The 25,806-nt window shown below is 27.3% G+C and overlaps 2 protein-coding genes across 4 annotated transcripts in view; one reads left to right on the top strand and one right to left on the bottom strand.

Moving 5' to 3' along the window:
* The window catches only part of LOC100207085 (transmembrane protein 192), a 51,948-nt gene extending 47,021 nt beyond the window's left edge, over positions 1-4,927 (bottom strand). For both annotated transcript variants that reach the window (XM_065788123.1, XM_065788124.1), the window contains exon 1: positions 4,844-4,927. In XM_065788123.1, coding sequence (XP_065644195.1) covers positions 4,844-4,876 — 33 coding nt within the window. In that variant the 5' untranslated portion in view covers positions 4,877-4,927. The remainder of the gene's footprint in view (positions 1-4,843) is intronic.
* Positions 4,928-7,387: 2,460 nt separating this feature from the next.
* Positions 7,388-17,330, top strand: LOC136075328 (uncharacterized). 2 transcript variants are annotated; one of them, XM_065788122.1, is made up of 3 exons: positions 7,564-7,963; positions 9,199-10,560; positions 10,712-12,435. In XM_065788122.1, exons 2-3 carry the CDS (start codon positions 9,206-9,208, stop codon positions 11,127-11,129), a joined length of 1,773 nt encoding a protein of 590 aa, XP_065644194.1. In that variant the 5' UTR covers positions 7,564-7,963; positions 9,199-9,205; the 3' UTR covers positions 11,130-12,435. The 2 variants fall into 2 exon arrangements, 1 of the variants encoding a protein (XP_065644194.1); XR_010635839.1 differs by lacking the exons at positions 9,199-10,560; positions 10,712-12,435 and adding an exon at positions 16,291-17,330 and having other exon boundaries at positions 7,388-7,963.
* The last annotated feature ends 8,476 nt before the right edge of the window (positions 17,331-25,806 follow it).

Here is a 25,806-nt window from a genome sequence, read left to right as displayed (position 1 = left end):
TGATGACACTTCTGTCTAGTTCTGTCTAGCCTATCCCTTTCTGTCAGTTGTCTTGGTTATATATTAAGTTAATTTTCTACCCAATTTTAGTAATAATTTTTTTATTGTATGAAGTTGATATGTTGGTTTAAAATATGACAAGTTAAATTACAAAAGAACGATAAGAAATATCCTTGCAATTCTTTTTGAGAAAATCAATCTTTGCTATGTCTCAGTTTGTAAAATAAAGTCATAGAGTAACTCAAAATAATACTAAGTTTGCATATATAAATATTTTAAACACAACTTCAAATGCAAAAATTTAAAATTAAAAAAGTTCATACAAACCTCAACAAACTCTTAAATTTTGAAGTTAGTTAGAATGAAAGTAATGAACATTTTTATATACTGATAGGTGTTTTTTTATAACTCAATAAAATATAGTTTTTACTATAGAAATGATGAAAATCTTTTACAATAACCTCCTATAACATTTTTAAGTTATTACGTATTGAAACATAAACAAGATTCATTATGTTACGTGCAAAATGTCCGTTATTTTTACGTAACCGAGATGTAAGATTTTACATAACATTTTAACGTAACATTACATGCAAAATGTCCATTATTTTTAAGTAACAAGACGTAAGACTTTACATAAAAATACATAACATTGTAACGTAACAAAATAATAATTAAATAATAAGCTCAATATCAATGTATGTTATTTTTACGTAACCAAGACTTAACATAATATGTTTAGATACATAAAATTTTGATCTAATGAAGCATAATTAACAATATTGCCTATGGTATCTTTTAATTTTGCAACATGTTTGAATTGGTAGGAAATTTATGTGATATTAGAAATATTTACACACATGTATGTTTTCAACTATTATGTTTCTGTTATGTTTTCAACTATTAAATATAAGGATTCATCAAAAAGTTTATTAAAACAATAATTTAAATATGTCATCAAAGTATACAATCTTTAAAAGCAATTTCTTGCTTTTAAAACCATTTAAAAATCTTAAAAGCTGTGGTTAAGTTGTCGCAAATTAATCACAACTTTTAAGATTTATTCCTGACCACGCATTTATTTAAAAATAAAAATTAACTTGTGGTCAGTAATAGAGTGCGATAGCACACCTTTCCTGTCTACGACTGAATATATAATCCCATAAAAAGACATAAAAAGATAAAACATAGCATTTGGACCTAAAGAGATATTTGTCTCATTTTCTTTTTTTTTTATGGCAAAAAAAAAAACTAGTTCGCTCTTGTAACTTCAAAAAGAATTTTATCAAGTCTAAAAACTTAGTAACTTTTTTTGCCCCAATAACATAACAATTTTGTTCTAATGTTTAGAGAAATATTTTTTAAATGAAATTCAACTCTTTTTTTACAACTAATACATTGCCTAAATAACACTATTACAGAGTCTTTAGAATGATTTCTCTTGAGAGCATATCTTTTATATTATCCTTTTACAAAAAGTTTAAGTTCAACTGTTTAATGTTTATGAGAGTAAACTTCCTAAAACAAAGTTGCTATGTATTAAAATTTAAGTTAACATTTCATTAATGAATTAATTTGATTTAAAATGAATGTTCATACATCAACTTACTCAAACAGGGACAGACATGGTGGAGTGTTTATATAGTGGAGTGTACGTGCAAGTACAAAGGGTTATGGTTTGGGCAGGCAGTCAAAAAGGCGTAATTTATTAACTAGTAAAAAAAACAATTGCTCTGTTTAAATTCAAGAACATAAATCTTTAGAAATCTGATGATGGCAGAAATCACTATAACTAGATTAACTGTTGAATTTATTACTGGTGTGAGTAATTGTCATTATTTCAGTGGCAAATTTTTTAAAAACCAATGTAACTATTGCTATTTTTGTGATAAGGATAATTTGATTAAATTAACAACTTAGGTTCTAGCCTGATTTTTTGAGCTCTACAATTAGATTTTTTTCATTAGATATGATTCTATTTAGTTGTGAAGCCTGACCATATACTATATTATTTTTTTGTCTTGAAGATGGTTCGAGTATGATACATTACAGGCCTTGTTAAGAACCTTTACGCAGCTTGCATATTGCTTGCGAAAAAGTAGGGCAAAACTGCCGAACGCCTACACGTTCAGCAGTTTTGCCCTACGCAAAAACTTTAATCTTTTAGAATATTTAAAATATCTTTTGATTGTCCTTAACGAGACTTTTATTCAGAAGAAATAAAGTTGTAAGTAAAAGCATTTAACCGCAATTGTAAACTAATAGATTTTTTGTTAAAGAAACAGTTTGTTTCATAATTTTTTTATTGTTGTTAAAAATTAGTTTAAAAAAATAAAGTTTTTTAAGTTTTATCTTAAGGAATTAAATATATAAATTCCTTTTAAATATAAAAATTATTTTAAGTCATAATAGTTAAAAAAATGCACGATTTATTTTGACGTAAATATTTTATTAATAAGATATTTTGCTTATTGTTAATTCAATAACGTAAAGTTTTAATGATGTTCGTTTAATTTATGAAAATAAATTATGATCGCAAATATGTTATCGGTAACTGATAAATAAATAAAAAAACTCTTTATTGTTTAAAAACATTATTAAAAAGAGTTCACAATTTAAATAAGAAAAAATTTATTAACAGTTAATAAAATAACCAAAAACCAACTGTAAAATCATAAGAAAATAAACAAACATTATTTTACGTTTCATGAAAAAAAAAATTTTTTCAAAATAAAATTTAGTTCATATTTGAAAAAAATAATAAAAATGATTTTTTAAATAAGAACTTAGATTTTATTTGTAACTTTTGTTATAGTGAGAAAAAAACAAACTGTTTGTATGATTTTTAACGTGTTAATAAAATAACTTTAATGACAATGCGGTACTTGAAAAGACGCTAGTGACGCAATATAACTTCTAACAGTGCAAAATATATTTGCTGAGTTAAGTTACTTAGAAATGCATTACGCGTTTTTGCTACGCAGCGAAATCTCGTAACAAGGCCTGCATTATGAACCTAGAGTTATAATGAGTAACTACAGCAATCCGCAACAAATGTAGATCTTTATAAATAATGCAACCCATACTTTTGCAATTAATGTCATTTGGAAGTTTTGTAATAAGGATTAGTTTCTTTTTAAATCAAACCCACAAGCATTCTGATCTAGCTATATCATTATAAAATGTTTTTTCCCTCGACATATATTTTTAAAAAAATCAACATCTTATAACATAATTAGATGAGATTACTTGTGGGATTTATTTAGAGAAGACTTTATTTTAAACAAAATTTTATAAACTATAACCAAATAAAACATAATGTATAAAATATCATTATAAAACTTTTAAACAGTCCTGTTATAAGTTTAAAATTGTTAACATATGAAAAATATGGTTGTTCGAGATAAACAATTATTTATAATATATTTCTACTTAAGGACTTTAATTGCAAGACATTCTTTTGCATTTAAAACATGTACTATTATATTTACACCTTTGATCAAAATACTTTATACATATAATAATGAAATATGTAAAATTTCTGAAAATAATATTTATGTTAAATATAAAAAAATTTACTGGTTTTATTATTTGTAATTATAGTTTGAAAATGTAAAATTTAAGTAAAAAAATTTTAATTTTAGGTTTCATTTGAGTAAAATAAAATTTTAGTAAGTTTTGCTACTGGTTGTTTTTTGTATCTTAAACGGATGTTAAGGTATACGTATATGTATATAAGCGTAAATATGTATATGTAATGTATGTAAACTTGAAAGAGTAGAAAAGAGTAAACAGACAGAAATAATAGATTGGGATGAACACTAATAAGTTTAGTTAAAAGAGCATGATAACTAATTCAAATGATGAAACAACAAAAAAATTTACATCTATAAATAATGTTTCAAGAAACATATTTATGTTATAACAAATTGAGACTTTGCGAATTGAAACTTTTTTTTTTTGACAAATTCGTATAAAAAAATTCGTAAATTGACAAATTCGTAATAAAAAAATCGAGACAAATTAATTATTTAAAAATATTTTACAATAAAAATAAATAATGATAATTAGCTAAATATCACCAAAAAAAATTTTTTTAATTTATAAAAAGTTTTTATAAACAAAAAAAAAATTTTTAATTTATAAAAAAATTTTTTTAGTTACAAATGTCATACCATAACTCATCAATCAGTTACGGTATTTAACAAATTTGTTTACATTTGTCAAGACTATTGTAATTAAAATAGCCCTTTTTTAAAACATTAACCCACAAGCAATCTATTTATTATTTACCAATCAAAACGCTTTGTTATGTAAATTTTGTAAAACAAGATAATTAAAATACATCACAAATATAAACTTTTTTACATTATTTCATGTTTTTTTTTTGTATTTAAATTACCAATTAAAGTGTAACCAATTCAGAAGTAACGTAACGTTAAAAAAATGTTTGAGACATATTTTAGTTATATCTCAAATCTAGATTTAGTTACGTTATGTTATGTTACATTACGTTATGTCTCAATTGGTTACACTTTAAAAAATAAATTGAGACGTAACGTTGCAAACTGAGACTTTTTTTTTTTGTGACAATATAACCAATTGAGACAAAGCTATTTTTTAATAAATAAAATAATTATAAAATGAATTAAAAGATGATATTTAGCAATACAGCAATGATAAAAAAAAAAACATTTACTGCATTATCAAGTTTATTTACTCAATATTTAATTAAAAATTAGAGAATGTAACCTTATTACCAATTGCAGCCGATTGAGACGTAACTTTAAAATGTTATAGGGGAACATTATCAAACTTTAATTATAAATAAAGAGTTGCTTACCCCAATACCTGTGTTGCTGCTAATGCTGACCATCAGGAAATATATTTTTATTACATATATTATTTTAAAAACTGAAGGAAAATTCAAACTATACATATTAAATTATAAAACAGCTAATAATAAAATTAATTAATAAAATGTTATTTTATTATATCATTACTTTCTTTTGCAAAGCTGTTATTTTGTTTTCAACATAACTAAATTTTTTATTTAACATTGACTTAACATATAGGCAAGCTAAATATGCCAAGTTATTTTGTATGGACCTAAGGTTGTCTAAATAAATATTATTTCAATATATTTCAAGGTCTAAATTATAATTTGTCTAGTTTTTATATCATCATAATTATATAAGCTTTTTAATATTTTGAAATTTTTCACCAAATCATAAAAACAATATTAATATAAAACATTAATATAATGTAAGCAGCTTATAAAAACTTGGAGGAGATTATTCTTGAAGGAATAATTTTATATTGTTCTAAGACATTTTGAAAGATTTAGATGTTATATATCTTTAGAAGGAGCTTCTGCGTAGTAATAAATGTTATCAAAATTGGATAGCTATTGTTCAATTAAGTGACAAAAGCCAGGGGTGCCTGAGAGATGGCTTTTAAATCTAAATCTTTATATTTTTGCCTAACTGTTTACAAATGTTTACAAATCATTTTTTATGACCTGTATTCAATAATTTATTAAAATATAAGAACAATGATTTGTTTTATTACTAATTCTCCAATTGCAATATTAAATACAAATAAAATTTTCATTTACCTTTTTTAACCTCAAATAAAAACAGCATCTTGAATATACAATCATTCATTTATTTAACTTGTATTATTTTTAATAGAATAATAGTTATAAAGATAACTGTTTTTTCATAAAGAATGGCTAATAGCTATGAATGCCTAACACTTCAGTAAAAGTAGTCAAACTAAAAATTATACTAGTATTTGTCATCTTTTTGAAAATGTTTTTTAACACTTTTAGTTATTTAGAAAATTTTTACTTAATTACACAACCTGGATTTATTGTCATCAAAATCAAAGCTTATTTTTATATACTTTAAATACTTTTTTAAAGACATTAGTTTTTGGATGCACATACATGGACTGACTATCTCCATAGGTGTAATATTCAATGGCCAAAGTTTAAAACAGTTTTGTTTAATAGTGTCAATAAAAACCAGATTGTTTCAAAGCTTATTTTTAAAAGATATTTATTCATGACCAAAGGTTAAAAAGATGCATCATACCCCTGTTATAACTTATTAATGTTAAAGTCAGATCACTAAATATCTGCAGATAGTTGATGTTTATTCAAAACCTAATCATATTTTATTAACATTGCTTTTCAGCAGCTTAAAAGTCTGAAGTTACACCAAATTTATATATCATCTGCTCCATGGTTATGCAGTGTGGTATATCACTCACCTTGTAAGTTCTCCATTTATTTTAGTGTTGACATGATAAATTTGAGAAACTAAGGATGAGTAAATTTTGGAAAGTCTAGAGTTTTGTCCTATTTGCTGAATCACATTATGTGATTCACCTATTTACTCTTGTAATATCAGAATATCATTCTAAAGGATTTGAATCTATGCATTTTTGTCTGTAAGTTGTTTTTTTTTAAATCACATTTTAAGAAAATAGTTGGGTCAGGGATGATTCTAGTTGTTTTTTCAAATGAAGATTCACATTTTGAAGCTACTTCAACATTAAGCTGAAAGAATTAATATATAACTTCTCTGCAGTTGATGGATTGTCATTTCCTACACAGAAACGGTCTGATTATTAATAAGTGTTTAAACCTTGGACTTAATTTAACTTTTTCTCTCAAAACTTTTAAATCTCTTTGACAAAGCCTTTTTCAAGAATTTAAAATTGCCAAAAAAATAATAAAGATTAAAAGCTTTATGCTTTAACATTTTTGTGACAATTTGTCAAATCGGTAACCCCTATTTTGAAAATTACAACATTTTTTTTGGAGTCAGTTGTTTGTCTTATAACTTGAACAAAAAAATAACATGCTTTTTTTTAAGTTGAAACGAATTTTTTTTGACGTTTTCAAATTAAAAGTTTTCATATAAAACATAATAAATATGCTTGCATTAAAATAAAAAAAATAATAGTTGTTATTTGTTATATAATCTTTAAGAAACAAAATAATGCAATGTTCTCACTGATTTTTAAATATTACATTTATAATTTTAAAATTAATTTTTTGATTTCCAAACAAATATATATATATATATATATATATATATATATATATATATATATATATATATATATATATATATATATATATATATATATATATATATACAAATATATATACATATATATATACATACATATATATATATACATATATATATAAATATATATATATATACATATATATAAACATATATATATATATATACATATATATATATACATATATATATACATGTATATATATATATATATATATATATATATATATATATATTTTTATATTGAACTTAATAAATATATTTTAGTGAACAGTAAGCTATAAATCAAAATGAATATCATAAAATAACAATCCCAAAGAAAAACAAATAACTCTCAAGTATTTCGCAAATGATTGTCAATTGCTGTTTTATTAGGTAGCGTTTTAAATGCTAATTTTTTACTTCACTATTTATTATTTTAGTAAATAGTGAAAATAAAAAAAATCATTTGAAACCAATCATAAAATAGGAAATTATCTCGTGATCAGCAAAATATCTCGTGGTCGGCAAAATCACAAGAGCTATTTCTACGAAGCGGCATTGTTGACAAAAATAAAATTTTTCGTGGAATGTTATCGCTGTTCGTTCAATGACATCATTATCGCTATTCGTTCAAACGACATCAAAAATCACAGAAGGGTTTTAACATTAGATCTAAATAGTTTTCAACTTTATTATTTTTTTATTATGTTCTTTACAACAATCACAAATGACGATCAGGCGGTTTTCTCCTTTTTATCGATTGTTTTAACAAATTCTTTATCATTTACAAGCGATCGTCCATTAAGACGACTACAGCGAAAGAACGATTGAAAAAAGAAAAATACTCTTTGCACAAGCTAAAGAATTAAGATCCTCAGGTAAGTAAGCAAAAGTTGTCTATAACAAACTGATAACATGCGATTAATAATAACAGTAACAAAAAGAAATTCTTTAAACCTGTGCACATGAAAAAATAATTATAAAAATGAATGACTTTCAATCGCTAACCTATAATTTTTACGAAAAATACATTATATCAGATGAAAACGCGGACCCAGATGTAAATTTTTTTAGTGATATGTACACAGACAGTTTATATCATTACCCCAGCACCATTAAAGAATTTCTTTTTAAAAATGTAAATGATATAAACAGTGAAAATATCAGAATACTCCACATTATTATAAGGAGTTTAAGCAAAAATAATGAAAACTTTCGGCATTTTCTAGAAGAAACTGAAAACATTTTTAATATTAAATGTGTTACGGAAACTTGGCGCTCTACTTTCGAACTTTTTTGTTTTTTTGACTAATTATGAATTAGTCTCATTAGAAAGACAAACAAATAAATGCGGTGGAGGAGTTCTGATATAGGGGAACCTGCTGTACCTTTGACCACATTGTACCTTTGGTCACTCTACTCTGTTGGCTTACTATTATTATTTAAAAAAAACGGGAAGTGTCATTTGAAATAGTAGTCCATGACAACTCTTCTTATCGTAAAACATTATACTTGGGATAGATGGTATTGATCCACAAGCAATTATAAGTTTTGACTCTTAAAAAGTAAATATTTGTGTTAATCTTATTCTGATTTTAAAACTGTGATAAATTGTTGTTTGATTCATCTACGACATTATAAACATTACCCAACATCTTTTTTTTATTATGGAAAATTTTGGATGATTATGTCTGACCGTAAATGGGGATTAAGACAATAACTGTTAAAGAAACCCATCTCGTGTACCTTTGACCAGTCAAGGACGTTGTACCTTTGACCAATAAAAACTGCTTCCTCGGTATTTGCGGACTTTAAGAGGGCAAGATTATAAAATTTATAATCTACCTTATTAGGCGTCGTCTGTGCTTTATTGCTTTTTAATGCAAAATTGTTTCTAGTATTATGATGATGAAATAATTCCATTGAATTTTAATGCAATTCACTATTTATTCTTGAACCACTACTACACTTAGAATAATCAATTTTGTTAATTTAGTTAGTTGGACAGCTGAAGCAATATTATTGTCAAGTTCATTTTATTACCTAGTTTCTGCTCAGCTATAGGGAATTAAATGTATCGAAATAGTTAATTAATTTTGTTAATATATTTTAGTTTTAAAATGCCAAGGAGCAAGATTGGTGTTTTTCGCAAAAAGATTTCCGAAATGGATATGCTAAATGCAGTGAATTTTGTGCTTCAACAAAAAATGAGTTTAAGTGAAGCTGTAAGACATTGCAACATTAAAAAGTCAACTTTAATATATCAGTTGAAGCAGTTTAAAAAATCTGGTAGTTGCGAATATTTATATTCACATACCAAACCAAAAACAGTATTCTCAACTGAAGAAGAATTAATTTTAGTAAACTACTTGGCAGATGCTGCAAATATGCATTATGGACTTACATTAAAGCAGATAAGATCCTTTGCATATGAGTATGCTTTAGCAAATCATAAAAAAATTGAAACTTCATGGATGAAAAATAAATGTGCAGGTGAACAATGGCTGCGAGATTTTCGCAAAAGATATAATAACAAGCTATCTCTACGTAAACCACAACCTACAAGTCTTGGTAGATCTTCTGCATTCAATAGAGAAACTGTAAGAATTGTATATAAAAATTACAAAAATGTTTTAGAACGTTATCATTTTGACCCATCAAATATTTGGAACTGTGATGAAACAGGAATTACCACAGTCCACGTACCACCAAAAATTCTAGCTCCAAAAGGTAAAAAACGAATAGGGAGTATAACTAGTGCTGAACGAGGCAACAATGTAACAATGATTGCAGCCATTAATGCTACTGTAAATAACATCCCACCATTACTTGTATTTCCACGTGCTAAATTCAAAGACTACATGTTAAATAATTGTCCTCCTGGAAGTGTAGGAGCAGCTAATAAGTCTGGATGGTCAAATGAAGTCATTTTTGTGCAATTTCTTGAACATTTTATTAGTAATGTGCGACCGTCAATTAAAAAACCTGTTCTTTTATTAATGGATAATCATGAGAGTCATGTAAACATTTCTGTTATTGAGTTAGCAAAAAAATCAGGCATAGTTTTAATGACATTTCATCCTCACACAACCCATAAAATGCAACCTCTTGATCGTGGTGTTTTTGGACCATTTAAAACTTTTTATAACAATGCCATGAATAACTGGATGATATCACCAGGCAATGCTGGTAAACCAGTCACAATTTATGATATATCTTACCTTGTTGGTCAAGCTTATCCTCATGCTTTTGTACCAAATAATATTATAAACAGTTTTAAATGTACTGGATTTTATCCATTTAATGAAAATATTTTTACTGATATTGACTTTTTAGCTGCAAATGTTACTGATAGGCCAATAGTAAATACTGAAGCTTGCCTTTCTAATGAGATTATTGATGTTAAAACTGCTCCATCCAGTGTACCATCAACGTCATCTATTGTTTTAGGGGAAATCCCTACTGTGAGTTTACCATCAAGATCAATTGTTTCACCTGAGATAATACGACCTCATCCTAAAGCCAAATTAAGAAAAACAAATACTTCAAAAAGACGTAATAGAAAATCATGTATTTTAACTGATACCCCTGAAATTAAAGTTATTCTAGATTCAAAATCTAATAACCAACAATTTAAAAAGACCTCTTCAAGCAAAAGAAAAAAAATGGCAAAGCAGATTATTTTTAGTCAGTCTGACATGTTTAAATGATGAAAGCTCTAATGAAATTGATTTTGGAGTAAATATACTTGATAATGAAAGTGAAATTGTTTCTGGAGATTTTTTAATTGTCAAGTTGGCTGGAAAGAAATGCTTTAGATTTTATGTAGCAGAAGTTTTAGAAGTTGTTGGTATAGTTTACAAAATTAAGTATCTTAAGAAATCAGGAGACTTTTGTAACAAGTTTATAAGAGAAGATGACAATCTTTATGATTTGGAACTTAAGGATATTATTATGAAACTTCCACCACCAAGTATTGGTCATGGTTCATCTAAGCGTCAGTATCTTATGTTTGATGTTGATCTGACTATTTGCAATAGTTAATATATTTTACTCTTTTATCATTGTATTTTTTGTTGTCATCATTAAGATATTTTCTATAAAAAGCATTATGATCATATGTAAATGAATATAGACCGCCAGCTAACATAAGTTATAAAAATATATTTTTGCTCTTTTCTTATCTAAAATAATAAAAATAACTGTATATATTAGAAAATATGTTTTGTACAATTAAATCGCGTTTAAAGTTTTGGACCTTAATCCTAATTATTTCATGTAAGTAGCATCTAACTAAAGAAAATATGTGACTTTATCTAAATAGTTATAATAACTGATTTTATTGAAAAAAATTAGTAATACTGAGTATCGTAACCTTAATACACAAGTCTTTGCAAGATTGTAAGGATTGATTTTTCTAGTTTTTTTTAGACAATTAGGATTGATTACAAAATAATTAGATTTTTTTTATTGATATAAGATGGACCAAAAGTTTCTATATAATATATAACAAGCTAAAATATTAAAAAGGGTTCAAACATTGCATGATTTTTTAATAATAACATTTTGGTCAAAGGAACAACGCGCATCGGTCAAAGGTACAACGTACGTGTTGTACCTTTGACCAATAGACTTCTTTTTTTAAAACGCGGGAAAAAGATACTTCTTGGTCAAATGAAAAAAAAGTTCTAAGTATAATTTTTGGGCAAAATATAAGAGAATATTATAAAGTTTGAATGGTTTGCATTTACTCAATAGGCTACGCAAAAAACGCCTTAAAGCAAAAAGTGGTCAAAGGTACAACAGGTTCCCCTACGTTAAAGAAAACATTGCAAAAGTTAAAGTTAAAAGAGCGATTTGAGCATTTCTGACGAAGATAAAGAGATCGCAACAATTGAATTAATTATTAACAAAGGAAAAAACATAATTATAAGCAGCTGCTATAAGCCACCTGACGGCGCGTGCGAAAATTTTAGCTCTTATTTGCAACATAGTATAGTTCACGCTGGTAACAACGAAAGAAAAAAAAAACTTTATAATTGGGGGTTTGTAATATGGACTGTTTTATTTATAACGACGACAAAAAAGTGAGAAGTTTCTATGATGAAATTTTTTTAGCAGGCGCAGTTCCCCTAATCAATCATCCAACTAGAGTAACTAAGAATTCTGCTACCCTCATTGACAATATTTTTACTACAGACATCTTTGATAACTCCATCCAAAAAGGTATCATAAAAACTGATTTATCGGACCACTTCCCTATTTTCCTAACCTTTAACACAACATTATCTAATAAAATTAAACAAAATAGAACTGTAAAAAAACGTATTTACAACGACAAAAAAATAAATTATTTTAAACATCAACTAACATTACTTCATTGGGGGCATATCAACTTTAATGAAGATGCAAGTACTATTTATAATAAATTCTTCGAAACATTCTACTTAATACATGACGCAAACTTTCCAGTATGTGAAAAATTAATAAGTCATAAAACCTTTAACAGTCCTTTCATTACAAAAGGCTGAAAAGAGCTTGATAGAGCCTTTAAATCTCTAAAAAGAAATAAAAGTATTGATGCTGATGAAGTAAATGGTAACATAGTTGCTGATTGTTATGAAAGTCTGAAAGATATTCTTTATAAAGTATTTAATGCATCTATAAAACAAGGAGTTTTTCCGGACCAATTGAAAATTGCGAAAGTTATACCAATTTATAAACAAGGCGATAAAACAAATATTAACAACTATCGCCCAATTTCGGTTCTTTCAACTTTTTTAAAATTATTAGAAAGAATAATATATAATAGAATATTTAAATATTTTGACCAAAATAATATACTATATACCAAACAATTTAAACAAATATTTCAACTGAGCACGCAATTATTCAATTTGTTAGGAAAATTTCAGAATCTTTCGATTAAAAAACAATATACCCTAGGAGTCTTTATTGATCTTTCGAAGGCTTTCGATACCGTTGACCATAAAATATTGCTTAAAAAGCTCGAACATTATGGAATTAATAACAATATGCTAAAATGGTTTCATAGTTACTTATCAAATAGAATGCAATACCTCTAATGATGGCCTTCAAAGTGACTATATTGAAATAACCTGTGGTGTTCCACAAGGCTCTATTCTAGGTCCTCTTATAATTTTTAATTTATATTAATGATTTAAGTAAAGTAGCCAATCTTCAGAGTATTATGTTTGCTGATGATACGAATTTGTTCTTATCAAACAGTAGTATTAATGAGCTGTTTTCTGATATAAATAAAGAACTTAAATGCGTATGGTTAAAATGTAACAAATTAGCCTTAAACTTTGATAAAACAAAATACATTCTGTTTCACCCTATATCTAAAAAACGTTTTTTACCAACAACCATGACAATAATTCTTATTGATGAACTTGAAATAAAAAGGGAAACTTTTACTTGTTTTCTTGGCATTTTATCTTGATGAGAATGTTACATGGAAACCGCATATTGACTACATTTGCACTAAAGTTATAAGTTATATATAAATATAGGAGTCCTCTATAAGTCAAGAAATTATTTAAACAAAACCATTTTAATCCAACTCTATTACTCATTTATGCATAGTTATATTAACTATGCAAATATTGCTTGGGGAAGTACAAGCAAAAGTAAGTTGCGTACTCTTTATCATCGTCAGAAACATGCAATACGCTTAGTTTGTTTTGAAAATCGACTTACGCATTCAAGGTTTATATTTAAAAATATAAAAGTACTTAATATTTATGAAGTGAATGTATATAAAATATTATGTTTTATGTTTCAATGTAAAATCAATTAAAAAAAAATAATTTTTAAGGTAATAAAATCATTACACATTTTTAAAGATTTTATTACCTTAAAAACAAAAAATAAGTGTACACTACGAAATGATTCAAATAAGTGTACACTACGAAATGGTTCAAACCCCGCCTCTGGGCTAGTTTTGCGACATCAATTAAGAAGGAGGCGTGAACTTTTAATTAGATGCTCTTCCGCGGTGCTCTGTGATAAGATCGTAAGGACTTCTTGGGGCACCTAAATAAAATTTAAAAAATAAATGATTCACATCGATTTGACCGCTAAGTTTGTCAGACTTAACAGACTACAAATTCAATAACAGCACACGTTTACTTTACAAAATAACAATCACCTGTCACAATAAATCTATCCCGACCAAACGAAATTTCATATCATTGAACGAATAATGTTCTACGAAAATTTAATTTTTTTCAGCGATGCTGAAAATTGTAAACATTTAAACTGTTTTATTAAAATGGCTGTACCCAAAATTCCAATTCAAGACACTAGACTCAAAAACATTTGATTTTAGAGCATTTAAAGTAAAAAATTTAAAAATTAAAATTATTGATAATTTTTTATGAACAAATAAAGTTTTAAAAACAACAATTTTTATTCAAATATTTTATATATTTCATGGTATACTCTTTAAAGGGTTAAGTCACAACGTGACATCTCGCATTTTCTTTTATTAGAAGAAATAACTCTAGCTCAGCTATTTTTAATTTTAAGATATTTTAAAATAACTTTTATATTAGCTTTGGATACTTGAAAGACATTTTAATAGTTTCATTACATTTTAAAACAATTTTTAAAATTGAAATGTGTGATGAGTGCAAAATTGTATATCAAAAACTAAAGAAAACAATTTATAATTTATTAAGTTTGTAAGAAAGGTTTAATACTCAATAAAACAGTTGATTTAATCATTAAAAATGTTGTATGCAATTTTGTAAGTCATTGACATAAACATCCCAACCAAGATTGACAGACGGGTACCGTATGGTTTTTGTCTGGGTTTACGAAAAAGATTTAATCAAATAATAAAAAAAACATTACAAAACTTACTCGATGGTTGCCATTTATAATTCGTATTGTGCGCGAAATAAATTTAAAAACTTAACTTTTATGCATTATATTTTTTTTTTTTACATTATATTTACATTGTAATTAAAGAGAAATTTTTTTTTCAGTGTATTTTTTTACTGCAAAACTTCATTAAAAAGACGTTGTTTTAGAATTTCATTTATTTTTTACTATTATAAAAGAATTTTTTTATATTTTTTTAAAAAAATTTACAAAGTTTAACATATACGTTTAACTTATGTTCCAGTTACTATTAAATATGCAGTAATTATTTCATTGAGACACTGATTGCATTTTTACAATGATCAAAATATAAAGTTTTGTTTCTGCTAGTGATGGTAATAACAGCTTTGAGGTTAATCAAAATATTGTTTTAGTCAGAAACATTTAAAAAGAGCAAACAGGCGAATGTTGTGATGGATATGTTATATTTAGGGAATTTAAAGCTTTTAAATTGTTTTTACTGATCCACTCTTTTCCATTGATTTTTCTATATTTTATGCAAGCAAAATGACTGATGTTAACAAAGTTTACCCACCGTCAGATATAAATATTAAGTGTTTATATATAAATGCAAAATATGGCTTTATTATTATGCATCAACTGCATTTTTTATTTATTGATATTTTTTGACTTTGATTTAAAATTGTACGCTTGTAATATTAACAATAATACATAATAATAACTTATACTTACAATACTTATACTTGTAAATACTTATAATACTTAACTTATGTTTACAATATGATAAAATTTTTATCGATATGAACTTTTGCATTCAATTTTTTATTATAAAACTTTAATTTAACTAGATTACTTTAATATAAATAACGATAATTAAAAAAAGATAATAGTTGTTATATAGATCATGACCATGTGCTTACTTATTATAACTGAGTTATAATAAGTTAAACAATGTATAAAAATTCAATTCATGGTCATATCATGATTTGATACCACGCTGAGCTTTAATTAACATAAATAGATTTTATATATTAGTAGAAATCAGTATAAAAACATAAATTAAATGAATGTTAATCCTTCAATAAAAAAGCGTTAATAAAGCAAACTTATGTCAATGTAAACTTTTGTAACTTATAATTTGTTTATAAGACATAATTTATTATAATTTATTATAATTTAAAACTTTTGTAACTTATATTTTGTTTACAAGACGAAATTAATTTTGTAACTACATAAGTACATCATCATACTACATGCACAAATACTAAATAATGTAAAATTTATTTTTGCTACATAAACTTTATTTAATGGTCCACCGATTTTTTTTACCAAGTTAGGTGAGGCATTAAAGTATAGAAGTCGATATTTCTCGCCGGGAACTAATTAAAGTATGCTTGACTATCGAGTAGTTTTTAAAACGGTACATTAATTTAGTTTCATGGTGCCCACAAAAACTGTTTCATGGTACCCCATACGATCTGATAGAAAAAGATGACAGGTTTTTGTTCTTCAAAAACTACTACACTGAAGAGCTCATGAAATATAATTTACAAAACAGAAGCACTTTCCAAAGAATAGGGTGAGTGAATAAAAGACCTAGAGTGAATAAAACATCGTAAAGCGCAACAGCTCCACAAATTTATAAGTTACTTTGCAACGTAAAAAACACAAGTTTGAACCTCTCGCAATATTATTGACATATTCTGATTTAAATAATACATTAAACAATACATCTTGTAGTAACTAATTACAACTCAAAAGGATTTGTCACAATACTTTAATATCGCTGAATAATTGCTTTGTTTTATGGTGTCCCATGCCTCATGGTGCCCCACTCTCCCCTATGTATAAAGTTATATACAATATATATATATGTAAAGTTATAAACAATATACATCGAATTATATTCAATATAAATATAAAATTATATTTATATAATAGTTTTATATAATTTATTTATTAGTTTATTATATGAATCACAAGCATGTGCTTATTTATTACAAGTTCATTTTAATACGTTGAAATAGATGTCGATTATAAAATTAGAGGTTATGTTTTTCTGTCTTCGATGGTGAAAATTACATTTCTTATCTGAAGAGTTTTAATGGAAATCGTAAGAGTTTTGTAACATATTAAAATTAATGTATGTGTTACCTATAAAATTTAAGACTAACAGTTAAATTTTTTTACAGGTCATATTGAACCGAGATATTGTGTATAGAGGTTTTCAAAGAAGTTGTTTTAACAACAATCAAAAGCTTCCAATTCGCGAGATAATCGTGAAAAGCTTTTGAATCACGATTAAAAATCTTTTAAAAGTTTGCTTAATTTCGACAGTGTAATTTTAATTATTTTGTTTGAAATAAACCAATCAAGTTACATATAAATTTGCTTTTTCTGTAAGTTTTAAACATTTGAACGTAGTTTTGCAAGATTTGCAATAGTTAAACCTCGTGGGATCCTTACGGGATACCCAGCGGGCATAGCCATATGGGTCCCAGAGGAAAACTGTGGCCAAGATCCGGCGGGTTCCCGATGAGTTTTCCATAAGGGTCCCAGTTTCAAACCCAAATGAGCCCTTTACGGTTTTTAAGAGCGAGATTTGATTGGGACCCATACGGGATACCCGGTGGGCATACCCATAAGGACCCCATAAGGAAACCGTGGCCAAGATCTGGCGGGATACCGTTGGTCTTCCCATACGGGACCCAGTTGACAACCCGTATGGGCCCCGCATATCAATGTTGGCTGGGATGTATTTACACACAATTCAATCGTATAATATCTGTACGTAAACAATAAAAAATATTGAACTCTATACTTTTAATTGTTTATGAGCATGCACAATTTACAAATGGATGCAGGTATAAATGCGTATATTAAAATTATCGATTACGCAAATCAGCTCGGTATTTTAAAGACTTTATTAAAAAAAAGTAACTCTTACATAAAATACTACCAATTTTGATGAGTTTTTTTTCATTTATAAAAAAAAATTATTATTAAGATATTGAAAGAGATCGGAAGAGTTTTTGCCCATCAATCTCAACTGAGAGCCGCCTTTAAAGTTTTCGTGACTGCAAATTGACGGCCATTAGTGCCACGATCTCTAGCGTTAAAAAACCATTTCAATTTCAATATCTTTAATAGTGCATTGTTTTGTGTTTGGGTTCAGTTTCACAGCACCTATGATTGCAAGAAAACTACACTGTATTAAAATAATTAATTAAAGTAATCTATAATAACTAGGGTTATGCATAAATTTATATTACTAAAAAAAACTTTGCAAGCAACTGTGCATTAAACAATTTCTTTCTCTTCTGCCCTGTCAAATTATATTGACGAGCAAAATGGCCATCAAGTCGAACAACATTGCTCTCATGACAAAGTTTCGAAGGTCTTCACTAATGTCCGATAAATGTTTTGCCTAAAAAAATGACATAAAATAACTGTCTCTCTTAATCATGTAAAGTCACGTTCGATCACACTTCTTTTATACAAGCCGCACGCGGCAACATTTTTAGCCGAAAAAGTTTTTTATAAAATATTAAAAAACAAATTTTAATACATAAGTTAAGTTTAACTAGAATTAAAAAATTTAATCTTGAGCAAATCAAGTAAGTGATGCCGCTAAAATAAGTTAAAAACTCTTACCAATCAGATCAGGAACAAAAATTATTTTAATTATTTCTCCTTCCTGATTTCTGATAGTCATATCATTCTGAAAGTTATATCATACCTCTGATTGAGTAATGATATAATTATTCCACAATCAGAGTTCAACCCACCTATATTACTTTTTAAAATGGTATCATAGCATCCAATCTTAAACCCAATTTGTTTTATGAAATTAATCCTTACTAAACTTGAGTTAGTTAAATTTGTAAACTGTTTTAAATTCACAAGAACTTTTTTTTCTCTACGCAAAGTAACTTTTTCTCCGATGTGTCAACTTCTGCTATAGATGTCAGTGGCAAATTTATATCTTCTAGCAAATCAAGTATTTCTTCTTCACTCACTCGCACTTTGTGTTTAATAGAATGCAATAGTGACGTATGCACTTTTAGAGTTTTTTTTATCTCCTCAACATTGATAACCAAAGTTGTTATCAAATTAAGTATAGTTTGCAGGTTTGCGGTTTGACTTAAACCAGAGTCTTAACAAAATAATTATCGTAAACAGTTATCTTTATCCGTTAACAATTGAAAAACAAAAAAAAACCAAACTCAAAGCAAATCATTTTTTTTTGAATTTTTAAAACATTTGTATTTAACCCATTCAGGGGATGGTTTATATTAAACTGTTTGAACTTTAGCAGTTTGTCAAGATTTAAAATTGGGTAAATTATGTTGTTACTTTAGAGAATTTTCTGCAATAGTAGAACTCAACGTTGGAACTGATGTTGCGCTTTCAGGAGTTAAAGCAATAGGCGGTGAAAATTGTTCGCTATTCTTTATATTCAAGTCTTTAGAATGTTTCACTAATCAAATTGGTAATAAAAACTAATTATACAAAAATTTTTCTAGTCGTCAGCATGTTACTTTTTAATTTATTTAATAGACACATGATAATTATTAAAACACATTACTAAAAGTAAAATAATGATTTTGAAGATTTAATACAAATACTTTCAAATTTATTTGTAACATCTACGGTTCCATATTTTGCGTGATTTGCATCCACGGCTCTATACTTTGTGTAGTTATTATTTTTTTAATGAAAATTACATTATGAAAAGTTTGAGCCAAATTTTTACAACTTCATGAATTTCTATATCATTTATATAGAACATTACATTAATTTATATATAAATAAATCTTGATATACACACAAATGAAACTCACTGTTGCAATTGATGATCAACTCTGGATTTGCTGCTTGATGAGAGTTTGTAATAGGATTGCTGGGGCTTTTTAATGACAATAGTTGAATTTACTAACATCTTATTTCTTTAAAATACAAAAATAATCTCAAATAATGTTAACTTCTACAAATAATAAATATAAATATACTTCTAAATAACGAAAAGCTAATAAACCAAATTTGTAAAAAAAAATTACTTCTACACTGTACAATAGATCAGAATTTTTCAGAATCCTCATTTTCACTTTCTCTGTCATAACTGATCTTTGTCACTCTACATCAATATAAAAATGACAAAAATGTAAGAATTTTTCAAAATATAATCTAATATAATTTACCATACAACAAAAAATGCTTTTAATTTTTGTTCGTTGTTTTTTATAGCTTAGAAACGCTCTAATCCATTTTTACAGTTTTCTATCAACATCTGTAAAGTATCAGAGTATTAACAATGCTATTTGATAATGCACACTTTTGGTGTGCATTATCAAAGCCATATAAAGAACTCTTAGTAATTGACAACAACTTTGAGTTAGTTATCAGGACTGAGACAACAAAGTAGCTCGGGCCACTGTGCCAGCCTTAAAAGGTTCCATCTCTTTCTCTTTTCTACATATATTATCATGGTCACTCAAACGAGTTAACATCTCTAGTTTCATTAAACTAAACTCATTATTGGTTAACTAGTCATTTAGCAAAGTATCTGGGAAAGATACAGTATAAGGATGCATCCTTATACTACTTCATCTACCTCTTTGTGCCCTAAAAAATTTATTAGATTTTTTCTCAAGCAACCTTACTCTTTAATAATGATCATTATTTTTCTAGTACATCCCAAATTAAATTGGTTGCTGGCAGTTATGTTGAGAGTGGATAAGTTTAAAAAAAAAAAAAATTGGATTAGACTCAAAAAAAAAAAAAATAAAAGATTATCAATATTCAAATAATCTAGTATCTGAAAATCAACATGTCTTTGTCAAAAGAAAATCTTGCATTATTAACTTGTGAAAAAACAAGATTTTATCTCAGACGCTTTAGCATAGTATGTTAAACCATATTATGATTTATTTATTTAAATTTTTCAAATGCTTTTAACAGACAAAATATTAGTTAATTAAATTAGCAACTTACGAAGAGGAAAACTGTAAAAGTGGATTAGGGGCTGTTCATAAATTACGTCAACAAAATAGGGGGGAGAGGGGGTCTGAGCTTTTTTGACAATTGTTGGCAGGGGGAGGGGGGGGAGGTCAAGACAAGTTGACGTCAAGAATGTTACTTTTTTTTATAAATTTAGTTATTTAAAAAAAGGAAAATTAGGCAGCGTTTGTAACCCTGTGTTACATACTCGCTACACCTTCAGTATTTTAATAAAGGTATTTATGTTCCTACTTTTTAAAACCCGTGTTGTGCTTTAAAAAGATCCGACACGTACGGATCTTTTTAAAGCACAACTAAATAAGCACACACAAGATGTTTACTCGTAACTTTATTATATTTTCAAAGTTGTTTTTGGTTAGTCTGCAATGCAAACAAAAAAGATTTATGTAAGTACTTGGTCTGCACTATATTATTTAAACGTTTATACCAAGGGTCGGCAACCTGCGTTGATGCGGCTATTTAGCTCCATGCATAAATATTATTATAATATTGAAGGAAAGATTTGGTAGATAATTTGTAAAGATTTGAAATGAAGATGTTGGTAGCTCTTATAACAATATTTGTGCATGGAGCTAATGAGGCGCATCTTGACATCGAAAGAACCACACGAGGCTTGCAAGCCGCAGGTTGCCGACCCCTGGTAATAACGTTTAAATAGTATAATGTTACCCATTTACTTACATAAATCTTTTTTGTTTGCACAGTAGACTAAAACTTTGTAAATTACAACTTTTGGCTCTTCTGTCTCATAAGTTTGCGGACCCTTGGTTTATACAGCTTGGAAAATGCATTTACCGTTTACTAAACTCTATTAGAAATAATTGACTTTTACTATAAAATTGAACTAATTATAAAGTTAAAGTGAGGAGGACATTGAAGTGTTGCATTAATTTGAAACATGTTCTAATTTAAACGTGTAAGGTGTAAACACTTTAATCTTTGTTCGGAGTAAGTTTTTGTAATTACATCTATAATTTGTATAAACTGAAAATATGTTCTTAAGTTAAAAGTTTAATAAAATTTTTTTAATACCTTTTACTTTTCTTCATTTCTTTTTCAGACCAAGCATTTGTAATTTTAAATTGCAGACCAAGCATTTGTAATTTTAAATTGCAGACCAAGCATTTGTAATTTTAAATTGCAGACCAAGCATTTGTAATTTTAAATTGCTCTTTAAATAGCTTACTCCTAATCTCTTTTTTGTTTAGTTGTAAACTATTCTATTCAAAATATGGTTGTTGTTTTTTTTCCATATGAATTTTTTTTTGGAAGAAAGGGGGGGGGGGGGGTAATTGAACGTTGACGTCATTTTTTAGGGGGTCTCTAAATGTTTGACAACTTGTTGACAAGGGGGAGGGAGAGGTAAAAAATGCTGGAAAATTGTTGACGTAATTAATGGACAGCCCCTTAAAGCGTTTCTAAGCCATAAAAAACAACGAACAAAAATTGAAAATATTTTTTTAACATGCATGTTTTTAGCAGGTGTTAGTATGGGGTTAGAAGACAGTGGTTTAGATTATGTAGTTACTTTTTCTCGTAGTTGATAGGTATAGATTTTGGTGGTTGAGAAGATGAACTTGATATTGAAAAAAGATTCTTAAACTGAGAAAAAAGTTATACAAATATACGTTCAAAAGTAAGTTCATTGTACCAAATTCGCTTTTATGCCTATTTTTAGAACATTTTATTTTTAAAACAAAAATATAACGCGGCCCAAAACGTAACTCTTAACAAAAAAAATTATGTCGAAAAATCATCTTATTCAGAAAATAATTTTTTACAACATGATCAAAAAATATTTGCATAAGGTTTATTTGATAATAAATTAAAAGCAGAAGAACAAACGTTGTCATGACTATTTCATTATATCCTCTTTTTCAGTAAAAATATATAGTATTTATAAATGTAAATTACGTAGTTCTTCCCGTATTGACCAAACCTTCTGTAAATAATGGTGTTGCTTGTCATGACTGTCCCAGATACAAATAAAACAAGGAAACTTCGTGTGTCTCTTTGTTGATCTAAAAGAATGTTAATCATTTTCAAATTAATATAAACTACCTATTGAGCAATACCATGATCGTCACTGCGTGACAACCGTTTTTTTTTTTGTCTTAAGCCTTTGATATTTTAATATTAAAATAGATATAAAAAGAATTTTTTTTGCTATTTAGTTAACTCGTAATAGATGCTACAAAAAACAAGAAAAAAAAAGGATATATTAGCCTCTCATTCATGCAAGAAAATATAAAACTCATTATTTTTTAGTTTTTAGATCAACACCGCAATTCAGCTAATATAGATGAACTGAATTATTAACTTGGCATTAGACAAAAAGTTTAGACATTACTCTTACAAGTTTTATAGCTAAATTACATTTTTTTAATTAAATTTCGAACTGGCGGACCTTTTATTAACTAGTGGTAAACGTCATAGCGTGACCAGACACATTTGGATAATTATAAACCAGGTTAAAGGGCTGTTTTTAATAAATTTAAGACTTAATAGATAGGTATTAGACAAATATATAATTACGTCTTCATAAAAGTAGTTCTTACATAGTAATTTTCAGAACACGCCCATACTATACAGTGTCAAATCGCGTCCATATTATATTGCTGTCATATATACAAGTTTTAAAGTTTTTCGGTGATTTTATCTGAAGACGTAAGTTGTTTCACAAAATACTTGGCACTTGAATAAAGTCGCATTTCTATTTTCCCATTATTGTATTGAAATAGGTGCGCTGCAAATATTCCTGGTTTTGCTGGTGCTTTTGTAATTAACTCATCAATTTTAAATTTTTTATTTTATTTATAATATCTTCTATAGAAACAAAATAGAATTTGAAACTAGTCTCATTTTTAACAGCTTCATGAAAATTTATGGCATCAGTTATTATAAATTTTCTTTGGATTATTTTTTGCGTTGCTATTCTTTTAACGGTCCCACCAATAGCATCTACCGCTCTTTTTCCATGTGAAGCAGCAAAAAAGTTCCAGATTAATTTTAAATCATGCTGTTCCTCCAACCAGGGTATTGCTGATGCAATAAAACGATTTTTAAATTGATTACTCGGCCCGTCTGTCCAAACCTGTTGTATTTTAATACTTGATTCAATATGGTTAGATGATAAATTATGAACAAATACAAGAATAGATTCTTCGGAATGGCTTGAATCATCTGAAACTATGACAGCTGATGAGCATGAATTTCGGTACCATAATACAGCAGTAAACAAAGTAACTTGCTTTTTGTGCCAATGTGCTGACTACACTTCATCTTGCCACAAAGTTGAAAAATTTTCAGCAAAATCCACTTGAAGAACGGCTGTGTCTGGATTACTTTGAAGTTGGACCTTATGATTACGATATGTCTTTGATTGTTTCTGTTTAATAAAATAATGCCAAAGAAATGAAATTAAAGATTTTGAAAAGGTGCTGTAAAGATCATTAACTCTTCCCTTTTTTTCAATTTTTTTAATATATTCTTTTCCATTATCATCTGCAACTTTTTCCGATTGGTACCATGTAATGCATTTATTCTTGTCAATTTCATTTAAAACATATAGATTATGAAATTTTGCAGCATCTTTGCATGTTGTACACATATTATTATAACAAATGTATTTTTCACTATCACATACAATCATTTCAATATCACATACTAAGAGGAAATTCATGTGAATACAATGGAAAATTTGAATCAAACTTGTGCCGGGTTTCTAGGTTAAGGATTATATTTTGATGTCGTTGACAACAACAAATGTTTCTTGACATTGAACTAGGCAAAAGCACATGTAGTGAGCGTAAACTAACAAACTTTGATTTGTCAACTGATTCTTCAGGATAATCACATTTAAAAACAGCATAAGCTTCATTAACGTTCATATACAAATGACGTTAATGTACAGTTTCTTTCTTGTTCTTTAATCTCACCACAATGGTATCTCTTTTACGTTGGTAACACGTTGGTAAAAATCAAGAACCAATTTTACAGTTATAGTATCTAATGCATTTTCATTAAGTATTTTTTTCTGGGCTAGGGATTTCATTCGTTTTTGTTAAAAGTTTTTGTACAACTTTAGCCCTCTTTCTGGGTGATTTTGGTAGCGCTGACTCGGCTCTCTTTAACAGCTTTTCCAAGAGTGTTCGCAGATTTGTAGGAAGGTGATATAGCAACTACAGATTTTGATTCTGCTATTTTTTGTCGGCTCTTTCTCTTTCGTTGCCTTTTTTTTTTCTCGCTGAGCCTCCAATTTAGCAAGTCTTCTTTCTTTTCTCCTTTTTGATTCTTTTTCATTAACTACTTTTTCTAACTGCCTTTCACGATATTTCTTTTGACGTTCAGCATGAGTAAGAGGCATGTTAAACCCTTGAAAGATCAAAACAAAGCAACATAGTAGTTGTAGAAATGCACGTATTACATCTAATTCTCAATGGATTTACAACTATCCCTTAAGGAGGCTCTATTATTCCAAAAGAAAGCCTCAAGGATAGCTGAGCATTCATCCTCCAAATGTTGCCAATGCAAAACATACTTATATTTCGTAGTCTTTGTTGAAAACGTCAAAAAAAGTTGGTCACACAATAATCTTGGTCATTGATGTTGATAAAAACTCAATTGTGGTTTCAGTTAAGCAGTTTTAAATTTTGTAAAAAAAGTGTCACGCCGTGACATAAAAAGATTCTAAAAATAACTTGAGCTAATCATTTTTCTAAATATATTAGTATTTACTTAGATGTACTAGATAGAGTTCTTATTGCGCTGGAATTTTGAAATCCTAAGTTTTACTGGTTGTCTTAGAAATAGTACTATTGGTACCCTA

Source organism: Hydra vulgaris, chromosome 01, assembly GCF_038396675.1.
Source record: "Hydra vulgaris chromosome 01, alternate assembly HydraT2T_AEP".
In the NCBI taxonomy this organism is placed as follows: domain Eukaryota; kingdom Metazoa; phylum Cnidaria; class Hydrozoa; order Anthoathecata; family Hydridae; genus Hydra; species Hydra vulgaris.
Note: the sequence above shows the minus strand (reverse complement) of the source record. Positions and strands in the feature narration are given on the sequence as shown.